This window comes from Heterocephalus glaber, unplaced genomic scaffold (genome assembly GCF_053883595.1).
Source record: "Heterocephalus glaber isolate CG9 unplaced genomic scaffold, H.glaber_assembly_v1.0 deba00001343, whole genome shotgun sequence".
In the NCBI taxonomy this organism is placed as follows: domain Eukaryota; kingdom Metazoa; phylum Chordata; class Mammalia; order Rodentia; family Bathyergidae; genus Heterocephalus; species Heterocephalus glaber.
This window is the reverse complement of record NW_028258263.1, coordinates 38,604-62,586: the sequence shown is the minus strand read 5'-3', so window position 1 is coordinate 62,586 and position 23,983 is coordinate 38,604. Positions and strand designations below refer to the sequence as shown.

The following is a 23,983-nucleotide window of genomic DNA, read 5'->3' as shown; positions in this document are numbered from 1 at the left end:
AATTACTAATATTTAAAGCCAAATTTATAGTTTCAGATAATTTGCTATGTATATTTTAGTGTCTGATTTTGATCTCTTCTCAGCCTTTTGGCTAAGATCAAGTGTAGTGTCTGATTTTGGATGTTACTATTCTAATCAATATTTCTTTTGTCATAATTTTCCATTATAGTCACATAAAGTAATTATATATGTTGGTGATAATGGGCTCTTATTTTGCTGCAACTGTAAAATAATAAATCCTCTACAATGAATAGCATTTGGCTCTACTTTAAAATGTGACTGTTAGAAATGTATAGATGATTTGAATCTGAATTGTAAATATACATACATAATTCTTTTTGTAAAAATGATCCAATTCATGAAGTGTTTTACCATGTGTTACCGTACAAGTTTAAATGTGAAAGTCTATTATTAAAAAATTTAAAGATCATTGAAGTCTTTCTTTTAAAAGTTACTGTACAAAATACTTTCAATTTAAATTTTAGGTAGATATTTTAATTAATGTTCAATTCCTGTGATTCTAATATTTGCAGAACATTCAGTAAGACAAACAATTTGAACATATTGCTTTTCACAGTAAGAAATAAATCCTTGATAAAGAAAAGATTTTCTCTTGATCAAATATGATATTTACGTTCAGTGTAGCAGTTCAGTATTAATGGACACTACAACTGTCTGTGCAAACATCTCTTTGTTCTGGTGGAGAGGAGGTCCGATTACAGGCAAAGCCAGTACCTTCCTGCCCTATTATTGACCTTGACTTTGACCTGGCGGGACCACCTTCACAGGAATGAAGGGTAATAAACTCCTCTGGCTGACTCAAGTCTGAGTTTAAGCAGAGATAATCAATCACCTACAATTAAGTGTTGTGGTTTTGTGATGTGGACATTTACTGGGGACTGAACCGAAATCCCCAAACACCATTCATTTAAATTTTCAGGGCTGTCTCAGGGCAGGATCAAGGGTATATTAAATAGTACTTCAGGACCTCTTTACCAGATTCAGAGTACAGAGATATGATCTTACAGCCAGAAATAAAGAAAAAAGTGATAGGTCTCCCACCACCTCAGCAGCTATTATGTATAGTAGCTGCCCTCTTCCTATGGTGCCTTGCCCCTTCCCCTGTGTGACGTCATGCCAAGATGGTTGCTCCCACCAAAGAACAAACCCTTCTTCCCAGCATGCCCCCGTTCCCACCTAGAGAGTAACCTAATACTCGCTCACCTCCTACCACCTAGTGACATCACGGGCTCCTCCATTCCCTAGTCACTACCTCACTCAACCCCACCTCAGCCCCTACAAACCCCACCCCATTCTCTATAAAAGACTCTCCCTGCCCCAGCCATATTGCTTTTGTCTCTCCTTTGTTCAGAGACAGCCCGGCAGATCTATTCCCCTAATAAAGGCTTGTTGTGTCCTGGTCTGGTCTTGGTCTTTGGCCCTTTAACCTGACAGTTTTGAATTCTTTAAGAAGAAAATTTCATCACAATGCTGAAAAACGTATGCCTAGCACTAAGTCCTTTCTCTTTTTTTTTTTGGTACCAGGGATCAAACTTGGGACCTTGCACTTGTGAGGCAGGCAGCGGAACCACTGAGCTAAATCCCCAGCCCTCTAAGTCCTTTCTTAAACCTCATTTACCCTTCCTGGTCCCTGACCTTATTTATACCTTCCACATCATCAGCATTTTGATAGATTTCCTTCTTATACCTTATTGTTCTTCATTGTATTTTTTTTCAACAAAACAAAAACAAATCCAAAATACTCCTCTTCAATCTATTCTCTCCAATGTTTCTCCTTTCCTTGCTCTCATGGCTGAGGAACACTGCTTCTCAAAACTTTACGCCATGAAGGATAAGGGCTTGTTTGTTTTGTTTGCCTTAATCCAGTACAGAGTGACACTTTCATAAAATACAATAAATTGGATGACTAAGAAATAGAAAAAGAACACACACAGAGAATACAAGTCCACAGATAACACCTTTGGCTATCACGGCAAAGACAAATTGTTCCAAATGTTTCTAATCTTATCCCACCATATACCAACAGCAAACACTTACTGGACAGGAACTGATCTGAGGACCACACTTGAACATCACACCCCACAGGCTACTGAGGCCTTTAGTCTTTCTCAGATGTTTGCTCACCATCCCCAGATCCCTCAAAGTCCCTCTCCACAAGCTGTTTTCACTAGTTCACTTGGAAATCTCTTCGGACTTGTTGGCCATCTTAGCATGAAACCCACAGATAACTTTCTTCCTCTGGTAACTGATAAAAAGACACTTTCTCCTTGGTCTTTTCTGACACCTCTTTCTCCTCTAGGGTCTTCTTCCTTCCCCGGCATCTTAGGTTCATGTTCCATGTGGTTCTGTAATTAGTAACTTGCTTTTTTCCTCTGTCCACAAAGATGGTATTTCCTGATTTTAACCACTGTCTCTGAAAATCCAACTTTCATTTCTAACCGGAGATGCTTAGGTTCTCTCACCAATTTCCTTCTCTCACATAGACGTTACTACTCAAATTCATTAGTCTTTCAATTCACATCACTTCAAATATCTGCCAAAACTTCCTGCATTTTCAGGTTCTGTAGCAGATATAGAACCTCTGTTGTTCAAATGAAACAAAGATTCTCCTCACAAGGTGCCCTGTAGAATAAGCTTTGATTCCAACATAGCTTGATTTCAGTTCTAGCACCGGCTGGCTTCATAATCGGTTGCCTTAGTGTATCCTATTATACCCACTTCATCGACTGCTGCTGAAATTAATTAAATAATGGTTGTGCAGTAACTAACACAAAGAAAATGCTCCACAAATGTTCTCATTATTGTCATTGTTATTAAAGTTAATTACTCCTGCAGTGACTTTTCCTTGTATTATGTTACAAATAATTTTTGTTAGTGATTTGTCTTTAGACTGGATTTGTGGGAATTTGTTAGTCACTCTTACTCATTATTGCGATGACAACCAGCAATTCTAAATCATTAACAAAAGTATAGTTTCAGAAAATGGCTCAAACATTTACATAGGAACATTCAGAAACTTGTAAATTGGTAGTACACAGCAAGAGGACCAACAGTGCCACTGAAATGCATTTAGTTTCCAGCACAGCCGCTCACTGACTGCTTGCTTTGTCGAGTCATCTAATGTCTTTGTCTCAGTTTTGTTTTCTCATCATTAGAGATCCAGATACATAATCCATATTCTTCCCATTCCTTAAGTCTTTAAGGTAAAATTACTTTTTAAATTCCAAATACAAACTATGTGGTGAAATGCAATCTGTAAGTACATTTTTAATAAAACAGGCTTATTCAAAAACAAAAAAACCACTATTACAATGTTTGAAACAAACAAAACTTAGCCTATACATGATACAAAATATTAAATAAGAGTTCAAGAAAATTATTTTTTTAAGAAAGAGATGGACATTGTATAGTTTTCCAGTTTGGCACTCTGTTCATAAACATATAGATACAATATAAAATGTATTAAACCTGTAAATGTATAAAATCTATTCTTTTTTTTTTTTGGTACTGGTGATCAAACTCTCAGGACCTTGTGCTTGTGAGGCAGCAGAACCACTGAGCTAAATCCCCTGCCCTATTACTTATTGTTAATAGGGAGCCAACGTTTCACTGTTGAATAACAATAGCTACCAATGAAGACATACTTTACTGCCAAGAAATACGCTTAGCACTTTACATTTATTGGCTCACTTAATCCTCATAATGAAACCTATAGAGTGAGTAATATTCTGTCACTTAACACATGAGAAAGCTGAGCCTTCTCCCGGCCTTGACTTAAAATCACCCTGGGAGTGGCAGGTCAGACCACAGACATTTTGCAAGCCTGCCTCATCTAGTTAAGCCATTCACTCCCAAGTAATTCTACACACACAAAAGCAAACAGCTCAACAAAATAATGAAAGAAAAAGAAAGCAGAGGCTTTAAAAGAATAGACAAAAAATAACATCCACAGAAAAGAGAATGCATGTGCTCAAGAAGAAAAGGAACCCACCTTGATGACCTATGACAGACCTGGAAGCCATCTGAAAGTTAACAATTCCTGCCATGTTGTCACTGGCTAAAATGTTCACTCTAACAGTATCGGAGCTGGGCAAAATCCTAACTTCCACCTTCAGTGTTCACCAAACTAACTATGATGCTCTCATCACCTTCTGGCTCGGCATCATCCAAAATGGTTAGAATGGCTGTCTTTTTGGTTTCTCCTATAAAAGACATTAATGGAATTAAAAGTCAAAGAAACAAAATCATCAACATACAGAACTCAGAAAGCCCAAAATAACTTCTATTTCAAAAAGGTAAGTAGAAATACAGTATTTCCCCAAAATCATTTACTAGGAAATGACTATTATACAAATATTTTCTACTATTTTTAAAACTTATTCTAAAACATCATGGATATTCGATATTTTCAAAAGTAACCCCAACTATACCGTGATCCTGAATTAGTTTCCTTAAAAAATATGTGCATTAAAAAGTGAAAGAACTTGGCAAGCACAAGGTCCTGAGTTCGATTCCCAGTACCAAAATAAAATAAAAAATAAAATAAAAAGTTAAAGAACAGATACAATAGATAGCTCTATGATATGGAATTGTGAATAATGTCTATTTCCTCCATTTTACTGTATATTCTGGTGTTCTTTTAAGTATGCACTACTTTCCAGTCAGAAAAACATCATGTTAATCAGAATTTATTATTGCCTAAATCAGGATTTAAACAATGATTTCAGTGAAGATAACTTTCCCACATACAGTTGAGCTATTTTAAAAATTTAAACTTTCCCCATATATCACATGATTCAACTAGTCCTGAAAAACAATCAGTGAATCTGACCCTAATTCTAGTTTATAGGCCATATAATACACAATTATATTGTCTATGAACATTTTCATAGACAATATAATTATGATCCTACACAAGAAGACTACTGTCTTCAAAAGAAGTCCAAGAAGACTACTGTATTATCAGTTAGGCACTAAGATAAACTTTCTATGAATACAATCACCAAAGTTTATAGTATTTTACTTATAAATCATTTCCACTGAAGATTTATCCTGACATATCCAGGGCTTAGGAAAATGCCTCCAGGTGATACTCTCCTTGTTACTCACAGATACTACCGATTCTCACCCACATGCTGACTGTGGGTACACTGTTCAATCCCATAACTTCCTTTACAAATTAGAACCTGAATTATATTTGCCTCTGTGTTTCCTTAAAGGCGTTGTTCACATGCATAAAAAATAAAATTCACATATTCCCTGAAAATCTTTTCTTTTTAATGAACAAAAAAGATGCATATGTAGGTCACATGAGCCTGTGTATGTTAGTCATCAATAGGCCAACTACTACTTTCTCTAAAGCTGTGGTATACCTCTACACACGAGCAAAAATACACTGTCAGTAAGACTTCTTATGAGCACCAACATAAAAATTGACTATGATGACTATTGGGGAAAACTAAAATCCACTTAGAACCAAGGCTCACCTTCAGCAAAAGTCAGAATGTCTCCAGCACCTATAAAATCCAAACCCTCAGTGGCTGTTCCACCAGCAACTCGCCATTCCACAGTCACCTGACCTAAGCTGCCTCCTGTCCTGTGGATCATCAGCTCCACCAGGGTTTGTGGCTGTTCCTGAACTTCCACGAATGAGCCGTCTTCTGAGGTGTTGCGGCCAATGCTGTAGATCACAAACACACCAAAGGCATCGCCATTGAGTGCTATGACAACTGTGGAAGTGTTTGGCTGGCCTATGGTTGGCTGATTTTTAAAACTGGCAGTGATGTTCATGAGGTGAACTTCGAGGAGAGAAATGAGGAAACTCTCATCCATTTCTGGAAAATCATCAGGAAGAACAGAAACTGTGAGATTTGCAACCTCATCACCTTCCAGCATCATGGCCCACTGTCTTGTCACGGGCTCATCGTCGCTGCCGGCCACAGCCTGACCACTAAACAGAGACACCACCCCGGTCATGTTTTTCCTGTAGGTCCAGAAGTCTGAACTGTTGACAGTTGTGCTGATCCATGATGTCATCCAAAAGCACTGTGGACCCTCGGCAGTGCTGAAAAAGGAAAAGGCCGAGCAGGCCTCCTGTCGGAGGCACAAAGTGGCACAGGTATACTGGGGCTCTCCGACAGCCGAGACGTTCACCCAAGTCCTCCAAAGTGGGTCAGGAAGCCCTCGAACTGGCAACTCATAGTAGGACAGTACATCCTGACCTTCCTCCACTGCGAGGCCCCCTGCGTCAATGTCAGAAGTACTGTAGAGCAAGAGCAGCTGGCCAAAGTGCCCTCCGCTAAAGGTGGAGGGAATTAAAACACAGTTAAGCACTCAAAGCCATGCGTGGATTTCGTGCAGAGCAGAGCAGTGCTGACTGCGGTTGAAGTACTAGTAAACCACAACCATGTTGCTTAATTACCTCTGGTTCTTAACATTGTATCTTTTTCTCAGGTAAAGGAATCTTGTCAGTTTTCAATCAAATAATGCTTATTTTTAATCAAGCTAAGAAAACATCCTGCAAGGTATGTAAATGGCATCCATTCCAGAACTTCCAAACAGAATTTCAAAAATAATTTTATTGCTAAGTTTCATGGAAACAAAGCAGTATCGACCATATCATGAGTACATTTATAGGAAGTGGAGTTACTTGCCACAAGATCCCTCAACCTCTGTATTTTCTGTTTCTGAAGGAGCTCAGTGAGCGCTACGGTGGCTCACAAGATAAAGCGAACCTGGAAAATGAACCTTGTCATGTGACAAGTGAGTGTTCCTTAACTTAGATGCCAGAGGTATTTAGATTCTAACAGACTGCAGATCGAAGCAGTAAACTTTTGGAGTGAGGAAGCCTAATGATGTGTAACCTGTTAGCCATTTCAGTAGCAATGGGCCTGGCACATGTGATTGGCTTTTCCATGAATAAATGTAACTCAATACACTGTACTAACACACAAAATAAGTTATGATATAGAAAAACCACCAAATCTAAATCATGCAGTAGTAGAAGGATTCTTGCTACCACCCACAATTCCCCCCACTCCCACAGGTACGCACAGCTGTCTCATGTACCTTCGCCTGACAGTTATGTTAGCACAGGAACTTCTCTCCAAGGGCTCTTGGACACGATAAACCAACTGGACAAAGGCTACCATACCGTAAGGCTAGTCACTGGCAGGGATAATAATACTTGCCACTCGATCTAACCCAACAGTACCTCCACCTGAGGCATCAGTTAGCTGCACTTGAATAACCTAAAAATACAGTGAAAACTTCCTTAACAGCATCCCAGTTCTGAAATCAGAGTAAGAATCATGCAGGAAACTAATCAAACATATCCATACATGAACAAGAACAAAATGGAACAAAATATAAATAGACTCAAAAATCTCCCCCAATTACATTTACAAACCCAGCATGTAACAGAATAATCCACCATCAGCGTTTCATAATAGAGCATGGCTTATGCATGAGAAATACAGGCTGTTTAAATTCCTTAATGTCCAATTATATAATCATATAAATCAATTTTAAGATCCCTGTTTATGGTCATCATTTCAATAATATGAACTTTATATCCTATACCTTTTAAATCTAAGGTAAACACTGCATATACATTTTGATGGAAAGTTAATCCACTGTGCTTTATTTCCTACCTGGCCTTAAATAGAAATTATCTAGCAAAGCTTAAAAGATAAAGCACCATATTTTAATGTCATCTAAACTTAGAGTTTATCATATTGCTTCATCTTCGTGAAAAATATGTATCAGGAGAACATGTATCTAGTATATTTGTCATTCAGTAAATTCTCAATAATAGTTGAGATGAATAAATTAGTAGAAAAACAAGAAAATAATTAAGACTGGCTCACACTCAAGCCAAAAGAGAACATGGACACAAATTAAGAGTTTATACAAAGCAAATATAGCAAGAATTATTACAGATACATATATACATTTAATCATGTAACCAAAATGTTGAAAAATGAAATGTAACTGCACACACAAAAAATTCTTGTTCTGGTAAATTGGCATGCATATATAATCTATTTCTAGAATATTCCTGTTTTTGTTATAGATAAAGATCACTTTCAAACTACCACATTTTGGACATTTTTTTTGCAGGTATAACTTATTTGATACACATATATCTTACCTGATGTAACATTCTTCCTAAAATGTCACAGCAACAGCCACCTGTTCTAGTTACTGCAATACAAAGCATAATTTACAGTGTCATTCTATACTAGCGATGACTCTCACCTCTTCGAGCTCCGGAACGTCATCAGCCAGGACCTCTAACAACAAGGTTTGAATGGTTTCCCCAGGGGCAAAGGTCACATTACCTGAGACAACTCGAAGGTCGCCAGTAGCAAGCTGTCCATTAATGGTGGCTACCCACTGAACAGTAACATTGCCGAGTGTCCCAGAATTTCGAATTATTGGCAGGTTACCTTCACTGAGTTAAACTCAGGTTCCTCTACAGTAAGTTTATTAATCTGAAAACCTGAAGGACAGAGAAAAGTTGATTTCAAGTACAAGGAAAACGGAATCAACATAAAACTAACATAGTGGATCCTTTCTCCCCTTAAGTCTTTGTAACTATACCCCACAGAATCTCAGTAACATGCTGAGATAACACTCGGTCAGCTCTGCCAAACTAGTTTTCATTGTGATAAAAGCAGAAATCATGAACTCAGATGTCCACAGGGCTCACAGAACACCAGACACGTGTGAAATAAAACCCCTGAGGGCTACAGCTGGGCACACAGGGAGAGTGTGGTCTATAGAAGTAGGTGCTATTTTGCTTCACCAGTGAATCTACACAGGAAAAGGGACTTGATGTTTCTAGATTTTTCTATTTAGCAAGAAAGCTCAGAAATCTAAATATGAATGGGAATTTCTTTAAATAAGTTTTCTAAAGAATTAGCTAAGATTCAGAAGACACTTGTAGGACACAGATCTGATCTAAAAGCCAATAAGCTGCAGTTTCCATCTCTGTGTTAAGAAGTGATTTTCTTTCCTTGTTTCTTTTTTCTTTAAATAACTACTAACCAGTGCCAGTTACTCTACATGGGGATCCAATATACCAGTATTCACAGGTTAAAAAAGAACTCTTAAATAAATCAATATGAGTCTCTAAAAATAAAGAAGAGGCCATTATCTATATCTCATATGGGCAAGTAAAAGACACAAGGCAACCTGATTACCAAATAATCCATAGGGGTCATCAGAAGACTCAATAATAATGATCGCCTCTGTTAACGCCCCGACCGCAGCTCCTCCTGTTGTTTCATTCAGCAGTTGTAGGAGAAAAGATTCCTCCAGCTCAGGGTAGATGTCATTAATGATATATATTGGCACAGCTTTACTGGTTTCCCCTTCCAGCAAGACCACATCTGACGAAGCTACACTATAATCTTCACCTACAAAAGACAAAAGGCTTACTCCAAAATAGGACAAACATTCCATACTGGGGAAACAAAAACAAAATTTATGGATGTACCTGAGCAGACTGTTTGAAGATATTAACTACATTTTTCTAAACAAGAATATGTTTCTTTTTCAATATCACCAAACAATAGAAAGGACTTCCTAAGGCTGTTCATGTACATTCCTTCACTTTCAGAAATATGTGTACTTAGTTGGGTGTGCATTTGTGTGTGTATTAGAGAGACAGAGTCATTCATTACCATGAAATGTCTCCTATCTATGGAAAAAGAGATGCATATTACTTTTTTGTAGAACAAAGAACAGAACTGAAATTCTAGGCAGGCGGCAGAACCACTGAGCTAAATCCCCGGCCCTCAGAACTGGAATTCTAGTCTCATGAGGAGATAAATTATTTTCTTGCACAGATGTGGCACATTACCATTGTTAATGGTATGGCCCAAAACGACAGACTTTCCTGTGAAGTTGCATTCAAAGCTACTGCTCAGTATCATGCAGGTTGCTTTGAGCTTTGTTTCTGATCCCACAGTGGGTAGAGCACATCCCACTGGAACCTCCAAGCTAAGGTCTCAGGACACAGACTCATCACACCCACCACCTGTCCCACTGTGAGTCTGCCTGGAGGCCCCCGGGCACTCTGAGGAGCTGCCCACCTGAAAATATGCATGCATACCATGCAGTACTGGGGGCACCTGATTTAGTATCTTCTCAAGCAAGGATCATGTCCACATGATTTCCTTCTACAAATCAGGCACAATGTCATTCATTTGCACTCATTTCCTTGAGTGAACCCTGGAAAGATTCTAATCTAATTGCTCTTAGACAAATCTCTCTAAATGCTGGAACTTGACTGCAGAGAATGCCTGCATTTGACAACTAAATCATTTTGCCTACTTAAAGTGGTTAATGCGAGCCACTGCCTCTTTGGTATTCCTCATCAATAAACAAGCAGGATAAAGGGGTCACAGACAGGGCTGGTTGAAGGACCGAAAGCAACAGCTACTTGTTTTTTTCTGTGGTCTTCAGTATCCATTTACATATGAATCCTTTTCAAAAAGTGAAAATGTACACAAAGAGAAAGAAAGCCAAGGACTTCTGTAGCTTACTTTTCATTAGGTTGTGCGTATTTTGATAACCATAGTTTTTGAATGTATGTGCAATTTGCTATCAGTTTTCACAAACTGAGGTCAGAGATATATTAAAGCTCTAAATTTGTGTCTAAAAAGATGCAAGAATAATACTGCTTTCTAGCTGAGCTTTGCAATTATATCTTTGGGTAGCTTTGTTAATCAAGGATATGAGTCCTTCTAAGAGTTCACTCTTCTTAGATGTCTCTTCTTACCAGCAATCACAGTTATTGGTACTGCTTTAAACTTCACAGAAACATCTGCAAAGGCTCCTCCTGTTCTAGTCACATTGATGATGGGTCCGACATGATTTTCTGCCATTCGAACAACTGGTGTCGAGAGCTGAAGAGTTCCAAAGGGATCATCATTGGCCAGGATAGTTAGATGGGCTACAGTTTCTACCTGAACACCAAGGCGAGGTCAGTTTGGAACTGAAAGGTAGAAAAAAAGCTAATATATCAGGATTCTAAGAACTGCCTGAAAATCAAGAGGCCTCAGTAAGATTCCATCAGCCAAATGAGATCCTCATTTGATGTTCCTCTCTGCTCTTTATATTTTAAAAGATTCAAATTCATACAGCTGGGGATTTAGCTCAGTGGCGTAGTGCCTGCCTAGCAAGCACAAGGTCCTGAGTTTGATCCCCGGTACTAAAAAAAAAAAAAGAAAGGAAAAGAAAAAAAGAAAACATATATGTACTAGAATTAATCTACGCACTGGAGATACAAAAATAAATCACAAGTCCCTGCTTTCCTGAAGCTTATAGTCTATGGATAATTTTATTTTAAAATTGCAGCAAAGAAACAGTTACCCTGCAGGAATAGTTTCATAAGTTGGAAATTTATCAAAGAGGAAAATCATTCAAGTATAATTAATTGTCAATTTACATAATGTTGCAATAGATAATAATGAAGCTACAGAATTATGATCTTCTAATTAGTTCACCACCATGCCAATTAAAATAAAAAAGCATTCCATTTACAAAACTGAGTAGAAAAGTAATTTAGTTCCTTGAGCTCCAAGGCCAGCTACAAACTACAGTCAACCTACTATGAACACTAGAACTTGTTCCTCCTATCTAATAGTATTTGTAACCAAGGATCCTGTCCTTCTTCCTGTCTTTCCTACTCTTTAATAATCACTGTTCTATTCTCTTTCTTAAGAGCAACCATTTTAGCTTCCACATACGCATAATAACATGCAATATTTATCTTTCTGTGCCTGGCTTAAATCACTTACAGTAATGTCCTCTAGTCCCATCCATTTTGCCACAAATAACAGGATTTCATTCTTTGCTAAAGCTGAATAATATTCAATTGTGCATGGATGCACATTTGTTACCAACACTGTACAAAGAACACTGGGTGGTTAGGGAATCTTCAGAAATAAATCTAGCAATACCCCTGGACTCTGTAGATTGGTTCCAGAATATCTAAAGCTATAGTATATAGTACAATAGTGCTAGAGGATCAGTTACACATGGATTCCACAGAAGCTTCTGAAATTTACTCTGAGAACATAACTGACATTAAAAATATGATTTTGAAGGAGAAAATATGTTCATTTCCCACTGTCTTACAGATAAGCTTGTGTGAGATGATGCTTTCAGTTATACCTTAGTATTTTTATAGAAGTTTTTCTTTTACTGAAGTCTACATTTGATGTTTTAAGATTCTTATTTCTCATAATAACACATTAATGGATACTTACTTGGGCAATTCTGTACTTTCTCCACTAAAACTGGACTGAGTAGCTCAATAAACACAGACTCCGACCTTTCTGGTTCATCATCATCCAAAACTGAGATAGTTATTGTTGCTTCACTCTGATTAGCCATGAAAAGAGCAAATCCAGAAGCTGATACATAGTCTCTTCCTTGAGTTGCTCTGGCTAAATTAGGTGGAAAATAAGGTGGTTTTTCCGTATTATCTGCTGTTGCATAGGAGACTCTGACTTTCCCCAGGAGGCCTCTCAACCTGACTATTGATAATGTAACATTCTGGGTCGCTTCCTCAACTGTTAATAGGTCCATTTTCCTCAGAAAAAATGAATACCCCATAAGGATCATCACTGGCCAAAACTATTAACGTGGCATTGGTGTGAACTCCCAAGGAACTGCTGGAGACACTGAGGATCAACACCGAGAACGCCTTGTCTAGCTCCGGGTTTTCATCCGGCAGGATTTCCAACACGATGTGGGCGTGTGTCTGGCCGACCTCGAAGGTGACATTGCCGGAGGTGAAAGCAAGATCGCCATCAGGATCTGAGGCTGTGCTCCAATGCAAAGTCACCCAGGACAGAGTTCCGTGACTCCTCATCACCTACAAAATAGCCAAGAGTAAACTGTTTCAAAGAGGTTGAACCCACTGACTCACAGGCTGTGAGCACATAATGATAGCAGAGTTGTAAATTTAATTTTACTATATCAGTTCTCAAGATTGTAAGATTACTGAAGGCAGGGGAAATATACCACCCACCCCTGAGACCCTCGGGGATTGTATAAATGGAGTGGTTAAACACATATTAATGAAAAATTTTAGTTTCTAAATTATAGGTGTACCTTATAAGTAATTATAATATACATTAAAAATGAATCAAATGTGACTAACAATTTATTACTCTTACGCACATTTATAAAAAATTTGCATTTACTACAAAAATGGTATTTACTTGATTGTAAGGAATAGATATGTTGCACTTTTCTGACACTAGCCATAAAACTCATTTTTGAAACATATATATAATATTTCCTTTTATCCTTGATATAATACAACCAACCATCCAAAAACAACTCCATATTTGGCCCAAGGTATAATAAAATGCATTTAAAAAGGAAGAAGTTTTTTTTAATACATTAAGAAGAGTGAACAGCTTAGACATATTCAAAAATAACTCCCAATTTCTTATCCTCAAAAATAATTTTTATTTGTACTTCAAATGATTGCTAGTTCAAAATAAAATTATAGATAATAATTTTATTAAAATGTGATCTTTCTCCCTAATTCTTTGTTCTCTTTTCTAAGTAGCTATTCTTTCTAAAGTTGGTCAATTAATTCCACAACAGTTTATTGAAGATCTCCCCTAGTAATACAGAAGAACATGTCTGGGAGATTTTCTTCATTATCTGTATAAAAGCACTAAGAAAACTTCTATCTTGCCTGGGTCACTAAACAATAGAATCCTTATGAATTTCTGCTGGCACCAAGCAGAATGAAAACACAGACACACACACACGCACACATGTGCACACACACAGAGATACACAACCACACACACAACCATATAGAGTTATTCTTAACACTTCTGTTCACAAATGTTTTGGAATTCTTTTCCCTTCTGGGAAATAGCAGAACAGGACTGTACTTCACCCTCCACATTAGGCATGGCCATGTGACTTGCTGTGACCATGGAAATCCAAGTATAAAGAATGAAAATCAGGTTCAGAAAGAACTGGGGGAAACAGGTACGGAGGAGTACACCTGTAGTCCCAGCAGCTACTGGGCAATTCAGCGAGACTTGGTCTCAAAATCAGATAAGCTGGGAGCACTGGGCAACTTAGTGAGACCCTGTCTCAAAATAAGGCAGAAAGGGACGAGGGATGCAGCTGAGGGAACAGTACTTGCTGAGCTTACAGGAGGCCCTAGGCTCAATCCTCAGTGCCACAAAAAGAAGAAGGGAGAACAAAAGTAAGAAGAAGGAAAGAAGTTAAGATAGAAACTCCTGCTGAGCAGCAGGCTCCGTAATTCCTGGTCTCTAAAGTGAACAGATGACCAGTGATCAGTTAGGTTGGATGAATACCGTGAGTGAAAAACAAATTTCTGTTGTGCTTAGACACTGGTATTTTAGAGATGTCTGTTTCCACAGTCTGATCTCAAAGAAAAATCTACATAACATAAATACTCATAGTACAGCTTCATTGTATTTCTCCTTAAAGGGTCAGAAATCTAGACTTCAGAATAATAAAATGAATTTATATGCACAATTAAACTCAGACAAATGCCAAATCACTAGTCAATTATCAATTTGTAATGTCTGTGCCAATGGGCTCATTCCTTTCCACCTACAGGAAAAAAACCCCAGAAAACAAATCTTCATAATACAATAAAACATTTATTTTAAAGAACACAGAGTAGGAACACAGGGAAAAAGTACTCACATTTAGCAACACAGTGCTGTGCCCATCTTCTGGTTCAGTTCCACTCACAAGGAGCGACTCTGGGCTAAACTCGAACACGCCATGCACGTGGTCAGGGGCTGCCACGGTCACCAGGATCTGGGAAGCCACTCCTAGGCTGGCTGAGGGACAAGTTCCAACAAGTAGCAGGAAAATGTTAATCAGTAATTTACAAACCACAGAAAAAGCCAAGAGCAACTTTTGAAAAGAGCCATTCCATTCACAGAGTACATTCTCATTTGTTTTAGAAAGAAAGGCAGACACAAATGGTTGCCACATATACTCATGTTTTTATGACCTCTCTCTACACTGGCACCAACTTGGTACACACATGCTGCAGAGGTACTTGGAGATGAATGAAGAAAACTTGTTTTTCTTTTTCTTCTCTGTGAAAAAGAACATTCTTCAGAGAATACAGGAGGAAGGTCTCCCACGACCCCCACTGACCTCAACAGAACTTGAGCCAGACTGACGTTTACTTTAATGAAACAGTAGTTTCCCCATGATTTTAGTCAATCTAGCTGAATAAATTCCTGGCCTCCAATGTGCATCAATTCAAGGCCTACTTTCACTTTCTCTTACTATCAATTTGATCCCAAACAGTCCAATCCTATAACTAAAAAGATGCTAAGATCTAAAGAAGCTTCTATTTTCCTAACAAGTACATTCAGTTTTTATTTTGTATTACTGAGACCAAAAAAAGAAAAGAAAAAGAAAACCTCTCTAGGTAGCAATTAAAGAGAGAGAAACCAATGAGGCACTGATGGAAGTTAGGAATGCAGGGGTGGAAACGTGAGTTCTGACACTCCAATTAGCAACCTGGCATTGGGAAAGGAACCTCTGAGAAGTAAAAGTGCTCTCTTTCAGCCATCTAGTATTCTAAATATTCTCTTCACATATGAAAAAATACGCAAAGCAAAAAGCAGAGTCACATTTGTGAATCCATTTCGGAAGCCATCTTCTTTTCAATATTCCCCCTACCAACTGGCAACTGAAATCTCCCCATCTATTTTATTCCTCATTTCTTTTCCCATTTGTTTTGAGTAAATGCTACACATAGAAACTCACGGTTCTTTTTGTACAGTAAATAAGTATGGTGCATTTAACATGAAAATATAAATGTTCCATTTATCTCCTTTTCGATATTCAAAGCTATATAAAATATTTTTCAACAACTACTTTTACAAACGCCATGCAAGCACAATTCCTGTCTGGTCAGACTCAAGGAGCTGCATTAGAGGCCCAGAGAGACCAGAGCCTCGGCTTAGGACAGACAGGGAAGTGACTCAGACTCCGCCACTTTCTAGCAGGTGACAAACGTGGAGCAAATGGCACTTTACCAAGTTGCAGTGATGGTTAGTGAGACAAAATATGTAAAGGACCAACACATTCTAGGCATCAGTAGGGGTTAGTACTGCTGCCTCTGCAAAGAGACATTAAAATAAAAACGCACTAGGAAAGGACCGAGGGGCAGCTGCTTACCACGTCTGTGGAGAGTCAGGAGGAAGCGTTCCATGTCCCCATCACCACGACCACTGCCATCAACCCTAAAGATCTCAGCCACTGCACCAGGGACAGGCGGAGACACAGCCTGCACAACACGCACTGACACAACGAGAAAGCTAAGAGCTCTTCAAACACAGCAAGAGGAGAACGCAATCATATTCACCAGTGACACACATTCTTCCATAGAAAGCAGACCACTGCAGAACATTACCGCATCATAACACCAGTCAAGCTACTAAGTAACAACGTCATTCATTGTTTCAGGAAAGAGTCCATGTCAATTGTGGTTGGTAGTTCACATTTCCAACTATTTCATCATTTTATCTTTAAGCCTTCTTCTATTTACGGCAGTGTAAATTGTTTTCTGACATTTAAAAAATACCCACGTGGTATATAATATCAGTAATACACTTAGGCCTATATATCTGCTACAGTGACCTTAGTGCTAAAAAAAATTTCAAAATTAGAGAAATCCACAGAACATTTCCCCCCTCCACATAGTCAAACCCCCACAGCATTTACCATTCTCAACCTTGCCATCAACACTGGGATAAGCAAGACTAGGCCTGATTGGGAGACACACCAGCTGGAAGACCTGCAGTAAGACACTTCTGCTACCTCATCTTTCTCACCTACATGGTGTTGCCTTTCATAGAAATGTTGTAAAGAAAAAATAAAACAATGGAAAATAATATGGTGAAAATATAAAATGCCTTGGTAATACATAAAGACTACAATACAGGCAAAGTAGTAACACCCTCAATCCTTATACTCCAACCATTATTTGGCCAAATGTTTGCAAACAAGAAAGGAGGGCAGTAATAAGAATTATGAAAAGCAGGTAAGAAAAGCAAAGCCAACCCGTACATATGCACTTTTACCCATTTCCCTCCCTGATTAAGGCACTGGCTTAACACCTGTCCTGCCGTTTTTCCCCCTCCATAGGACCAGATATTCCAGATATCCCCAACTGAGTCACCCAGGACCTAAAATCACGTGAAAGACCTAACAGACAAGCAGATTTCCAGTGACTCTGCAGTACTGCTCCCAAACTACCTAGAAGTCATGGGGAGGAGATGTGACGTTTACCACTATCCATACTTTGGCTAGCACAAAACCTCTCCTCAGGCTGTGGCCAGCAGCAGATCAGAACAGCTTTGAGGACAAGACAGTAAGGGATAGGGAATGTTCCCTGGATCGTCAGGAGATTGTAGCTCTCCAAGTTGTCCCACAATGAGGCAGAGTCTAGGTACGAGTGTGGGAGTGGAGACCACTGGCAACATTTCCTTTCTTCCAATGCCCACTTACCGAGAAAAACTGACTCTGTCACTACTGCTTAAAAAGAAACTCCAGAATTCACTTGCAAATGTGTATTTATGCTCATTTAGTAGACAGCAATGCATTTTCTATAGATGGGGGAAAGTTTCTCCATAAAATCACAAGTATCACTTTGTTCACACATATCATCTCAGGAATATTTGATGCTCAGAGTCTGTGCGCAGTCGAGTGGTAAAGTGCCACATAGCATGAGCAAGGCCCTGGGTACAAGCTCCAGTGGGAGAGAAAGGGGCAACACGGATATTTGGGGCTCCGTAATAAGTCGGTGTTAACATTTCGGCTTTCTATTAAATAAGAAATTTTGGCTGTGATACAAAGGGCAGCTTTGCAAATATTTTACAGTAGCTTTTTGACTAATGCAAGTCCTGTCATGGGATGATGATTTCAAGGTGTGGGGCTCCTCTCCAGGGGACAAGCAGAGCCGGGGTCTTTGCACGCCACCAGCTGGTGAGGTCACCCAGCACATATCTCCTGTGCCGAGCGCTCACCAAACCGTGACACCGCTTGTTTAATCAAACCCCCGCTCCCAAGCACGAGCTTGGTCTGCTTTGCCTTCTCCCAGGTGGGCACACAGGAAAGGGAAATCTGCAGACTTCACCCAAAGGACCACTTCATACACAAAGACAATTTTAATATATGTGTCCTACTGAACCTCTCTTTATCTGGCTTATATACTATGACTGTTTGTGAATCAAAATAACATAGATAGTAATATATAATAATTTTATAGCAAAAGGGACTGTCCTGAAGAATACCATGCCAACTTTCCATTTCCTATAATTACAAAAGTAACACAGGGCATGGCACTTGGATTCTGAAACACTCCCAGTAAACACTTGGTAATCAAACACATCAGTACTTCTGCAAAGAGGCATATATAAATAGCTCATCTATACAAGGTAAATATAAATAACTTCATTCAATACAGATGCCATGTCATGAGTTTTACCTCCAAACATCTTTGATAATTAGAGCTTTCTAAATATTAAAATTGAGGATAAGGTATTATTGAACTCTTTTAGTGATAATAATTTCACACAGACTACCTAAAAGGATTGGTTTTTACTTGTGTTACCTTGATGTATCTTTAAAGGATCTACAGTGAAAATTCAGATGAATGGATAAAGAAAATGTGTTTACACATAATGGAGTACTACTCTGCCATAAAGAAGGATAAACCTTAGTCATCTGTAGGAAAATGGATGCACCTTGAGGCCATAATGTTAAGTGAAATAAATCAGACACACAAGCTTCAATATCGCATGGTTTCTCTTACATGAGAAACCCAAATCATGATTAAAGAGCAAAGTAAAAGACAGACAACAGGACGTAGGAAGATGGGTCTTTCTCAAATGGGAAGGGGACCACAGAATGGAGGGGTGGTGGAGGGAGGGAGGAAAAAGGGATTAAGATGGGTCATGGATATGCACCAACTGCACACAGCAGATGCAAAACAAACATGCACTGCAAACATGGGCAAATAAACAGCTGAAAGAAAAAAAGGAGGTACACACAGAGGTGGTTTTAGGAATACCTGGTATAAATGACAATTGTAATTCAGTGATTGCGGATAATTGTATCATTTCCTTCTGAAAGCACATTTACTTTGGGAAAATAGCAATGGGTAATAAAAGGGAAATAACCCAATAGGCAATATTCATATAATAAAAGGAGATATTCCTGAAAATTCACCAAACCTCACAGAAAATTGAGTTGAATATAAATTTGTAAAACTAATACTCAAAATTTATGTAGAGAGATAGGAATATTCCTTTTACCAAGAAAGCATGTTTACCATAACCCTGAAGGAAATACTAGCTTTCAGGCTAAACTCTCCAAAATCTAGTAATACACTCACTAAATATGTAAGCCAGGATTGCTACTATAAAAATAGTATTAATAAGTGCTGGAGAGGTAATAGAGAAAAAGAAGAATTACACACTGTGGGTGGGAATGTAAATTAGAACAGCCACTATGGAAAACAATATGAAGGTTTCCCAAAATACTAAAGATAGAACCATCATATGACCTAACTATATCACTCCTGGGTATTTATCTGAAGGACAGGAAGTTAGTATAAAGAGAGACACCTGCACACCCATGTTTACTATGGCACTATGCTCGAACTTGACTTCTAGTCAAGATAGGGAGCCAGCCTCGGTGCCCAACAATAGATGAATGGATGAAGGAAATACGATCTATATGGAATGGAATATTACACAACAATAAAGGATGGAATCATGTCATTTGAAATGATGGACCTGGAGAACATTGTGTTAAACAAAATAAGCCAGGCATAGACAAGCATCACATATTATCTCTCATATGTGGAAACAAAAAACAAACAATGAAAAGGATGACCTGAAAGTGGAAGAGGTCCTATGAGGGCAGGGAAAAGGGACTGGGAGAGAGAGAGGAAGAAGGGGGAAAGAGAGGGTAAAAGGGAGGCTGGACATGATCAAAGCACTATGTATGCATGTAAGGAAGTGTCCACTGAATCCCACAAATTTGTATAATTACTGTGTTAACAGTACTTTTTTCTAATTAAAAGGACTCTTTAATGAACAGAATCTACCGTCATCATGGTAGGCAGACAGGTAAATACTGCGTATTTCTGAATCACCAGTCTTACTTACCTCCTCCCTCCAAGTTTAACAACTCAACTTTAAAAGATTTTTCCAGTTCAGGGATAGAATTATCAGTGATGTTGACAAAAACATATTTATATCTTTCTCCTGGTTGAAACTCTAATGTGCCAGCAACACTCTGAAATATAAATGAAAGGTTTATTCATTAGATTATAATTATTCAGTATCTGAAATTGCAAAATGAGAATGTTTGTGATCTACCAAATTGTTATAAATACTGAAACAGAAGAACTTAAGTAAAATATTGTACAAAATTAAAACCACTTCAGTGGATATGAATAGTGCTCACTATTCTAGTTACACAGCCTTAAACTAAATAAAGGAGATAGATGGATTTGAACTTTATTTGCCTATTCATCAGAACAGTAGTCAAGGCAAAAGAAAAATCTTAATAAGTGACAACCACAAATGCCTGAAGAGCTATTTCAGTACAATACACGGAATTCTCCAACCAACCACATTTAGGGCTATTAAAATTATATAATGGAGAAGTTTGTTTTGTTTTTTGTTTTGGTACAGGGGATTGAACTCGGGACCTTGAGCTTGCAAGGCAGGCACCGGAACCGCTGAGCTAAATCTCCAGCCCCAATATAATTGAGACATTTAAATACTCAGGGCATAATAATGATGGCATTTTCATTCTGAGGGTCTAAGCAATAACACCTATCATTCCATTTGGCAGTAATCTTTCCTTTATTATACTTGAGGTTAGAATTCATAATATAGATCTCCCTTCAGAAAAGTTCACATACTTAAGAAAAACAAAGAGTTACTCCAAATCAGTCTGAAGGTTCCTTTTCCTCCACTATTTCATATAAGCATTTTCCTCTGAAGGTATGAGAATGCTTTCAAGTTGTTTAAAATTTTCTAGTGTCAAGTTTGGGTGAGCTGCTCTACTTCACCTCATGGAGCTACTAATGATTCCAAATCTAAGTGGAGGAACCCAAGTGCCAATTCACTTTCCCTCATTTATTTGCCTTTTCAGTGGTGTCAAACACGCTGTATGTGCAGGGAAACATTTTTGATGCTTGCAATACAAAAGCAGCCAAGACAAAATTTTGACTCTGTGAAGAACATTCCAGAAAAAAATGTTAACCATTGATTAAAATGATTGAAATAATTTTTATAAAAGGTACACAGCTCAGTGAGAAGTAATTAACTTTACCCAGATTTTAGTAGCCACTGGAGTAATCCTACAAGTTTTAACAACAGAAGTGACATTTAACTTTCACAGGAAACTTTCTTATTTGAACTCAGCCATCTTTTACACAATTGCTATCTGTTCTTCTGGAACATGTTCTTTGGTATTCCATGGTATCATACACTCTCACTTTTTCTTTCTACCATGCTACCTCATCCTTTTCACTATGCATTGCCAATTTTAACACTTTCCTTCCAATCTCTAAAAACTGCTCATCAGATTCTTTCTAGACACTGTATCTACCACCTTGTAGGGACAGGGGTCTGCAGACAAGAAAATAAAATAGGGGCCTCCTTAGGTCTTTTAGCTAATCCTAACCAGAAGGAGTTAAAAACAAATTTTACTAGAGAAGCTCCCCTGGGAAACAAGTCAAGGATGGGGGTGGGGCGGGGGGGGAGACAGGGAGGGGGAGGGGAAGAGAAAGGAGATAAAGAAAGGCACCAACAGATCAGAAAAACAGCTGACAGGCAGGACACAGAGAGAAAGCCAAGAGCACAAACAATAAGCTGCACCTCCCAATAAAACACAGGGGAAGCCAGGAGGCAGTGTGTACACACACTATGCACTAATACACACTTATACACGTGTGTACTCACCCTAGAGTCACTTTTTTGTTCACTCTGGGGTCATTATAGAGTACAACAGATACCACCCACCCCTTACTAACTCTGAGCTAACCATGAATAAGAATAAGGCACTACCTTGCCAATCAGCACCCACTGCAAAGACAAGGCCTTAAAAGGTAGGCCAGGGCCAAGCAAACAGCCGGGAAGAAGCTGCACATAGACCACCAGAAGAAATGACGCTAGGCAGAGGTGCCCAGAACCCAGTCCAGTTCCAGCGAGTTCCAGCTGGAGGGGAAGGGCCGTTCAACCCCCTATAAAAGTAGCTGGGAACAAAAGGCCCTGGGTCCCCCATCTTTCCAGACCCCCTGCCCTGATTCCTTGTCAGGGCAGCTATCTCTCTGTCTTCTGCTTTCCACTTTTCATCTTTCCACGTAGAGAGTCTCCCTTCGTTAAACTTCGTCCTTCTAACTTTTGACTGGGGCTGAGTTTACCGGCCCGGGGGTCTGCCTGGACGGCCGATCAGCGGTGCTTGTCCCCTCGGTGTGGCATCTTTGGTTCCCTGAGCAGGAGCTGGGAGCCTTTCATACTATGCGTGTGTTCTCACCTCAAATTTGCATCTCCAGCCTCTGATAGACTTAAATCTTAATACTTATTTGAAATTTTACCTATAAGTTCCACCACAATGTCAAATTTATGATCTTTCCTTACAAACCATATCTTATCAAATCCTTCCCACATAGTTAACTTGTGGATCAGTGAGGTGCCAGGCCCTGGGGACACATTCTAGTAGCCCTTTTCTGCCTTATCCTTCACACCAAATAACCCTCAAATCCCGCCGTCTAATTCAAAAATATTTGAGCCCACAGAGCCCTTTTCACCTCCACTGTCACCAGCCTGGCTCAAGACACCACCACGTCTTGCCTTGCACCACTGTCTGTCTGCTTACTTGTCTTTGCGTATCAGATTCTAATCTGTTCTCACAATTCAGCCTCGTGACCTTTTGTGAATACGCAACCCCTTTCAATCACTTCTCGTTAAAAGATCCAAACGTGCAGCAAGATCTCTAAGGCCTTGAGTGATCCAGTCCACGCAGAGCTTCTCTCTTGCCACACTTTGCTTTCCACGCTGTGGAAACCCTCGCCACCTGCAGGCCTCCTACAGCCGGTGCCCTTCCTTCACTGACTCCTCTCCAGCCATTTACCAGTCTCAAGCAGTTCTCTTCCCCCCTTTATGCACTGTTCCCCTCCTTCCACTTCAGAGCTCAGCCTGAAGCCAGGAAGCTTTCCCTGAGTACCCAGCCTAGGGCTCCAACACCCACCTCTCTCAGATCACAGGCCCTGAGCACTCCCCACCCCAAAGTCTCATTGAGTAACTAACTAGCTATTCAATGTCATCCACCCAGCTGGGATGGAAGCAACCTGAGGCTGCGGATCACTGAGAACTTCTATGAGAATAAGGTTAAGAACAGTGACATCTGCAATTCAATTACTTCCACTTCTTTACACACTCCTCCTCACTCCTCTCCTTCTTCCCCTTAACACACTCTCACATATGGCACCTAAGAAATCTTGCTTTTATGCTAATGCAGGCAAAGAGAGGTGAAGCATCAAAGGAAGGCTGATGGCAAAAGCCATCAGGCTGTCAGAGATAAGCAAAGGCATCAGTTCAAGGCGGTGACATACAACAACCAGGATGTGTCAGTAACGGTGAAGGGAGGCCAGGAGGATCTTCTGTTTTGTTTTACTTAGTAAAGAAAATGATAATACAACCGGAAGCTCGAGATACTTGGTTTAATTAGAAATTGAAGATTATCAATGGGAAGACTAAAGTATTGCTTTAAGAGAATACAGAGAACACAACATTAAACCAAACTGATGTCTTATGGAATATGTTATATATCATCTTAAAGAGAATAAATGTCAAGGTCAAAAATATATAACTTGTCTATGAAAAAGGTT

The 23,983-nt window shown here is 39.1% G+C and overlaps 1 protein-coding gene and 1 pseudogene across 14 annotated transcripts in view; one reads left to right on the top strand and one right to left on the bottom strand.

Annotated features, from left to right (window-relative positions):
- Window positions 1-23,983, bottom strand: part of LOC147828087 (adhesion G protein-coupled receptor V1-like) — a 63,981-nt gene that overhangs the window by 16,537 nt on the left and 23,461 nt on the right. For 2 of the 14 annotated variants that reach the window (XM_087211155.1, XM_087211152.1), the window contains exons 5-11: window positions 20,247-20,376; window positions 16,249-16,371; window positions 14,749-14,888; window positions 12,303-12,913; window positions 10,811-11,026; window positions 9,228-9,443; window positions 8,364-8,524 (exon numbers count right to left, since the gene is read on the bottom strand). In XM_087211155.1, coding sequence (XP_087067281.1) covers window positions 12,605-12,913; window positions 14,749-14,888; window positions 16,249-16,371; window positions 20,247-20,376 — 702 coding nt within the window. In that variant the 3' untranslated portion in view covers window positions 8,364-8,524; window positions 9,228-9,443; window positions 10,811-11,026; window positions 12,303-12,604. The other 12 variants (XM_087211154.1, XM_087211162.1, XM_087211156.1 and 9 more) reach the window with 12 other exon arrangements.
- LOC147828088 (U2 spliceosomal RNA) lies at window positions 72-247 on the top strand (annotated as a pseudogene).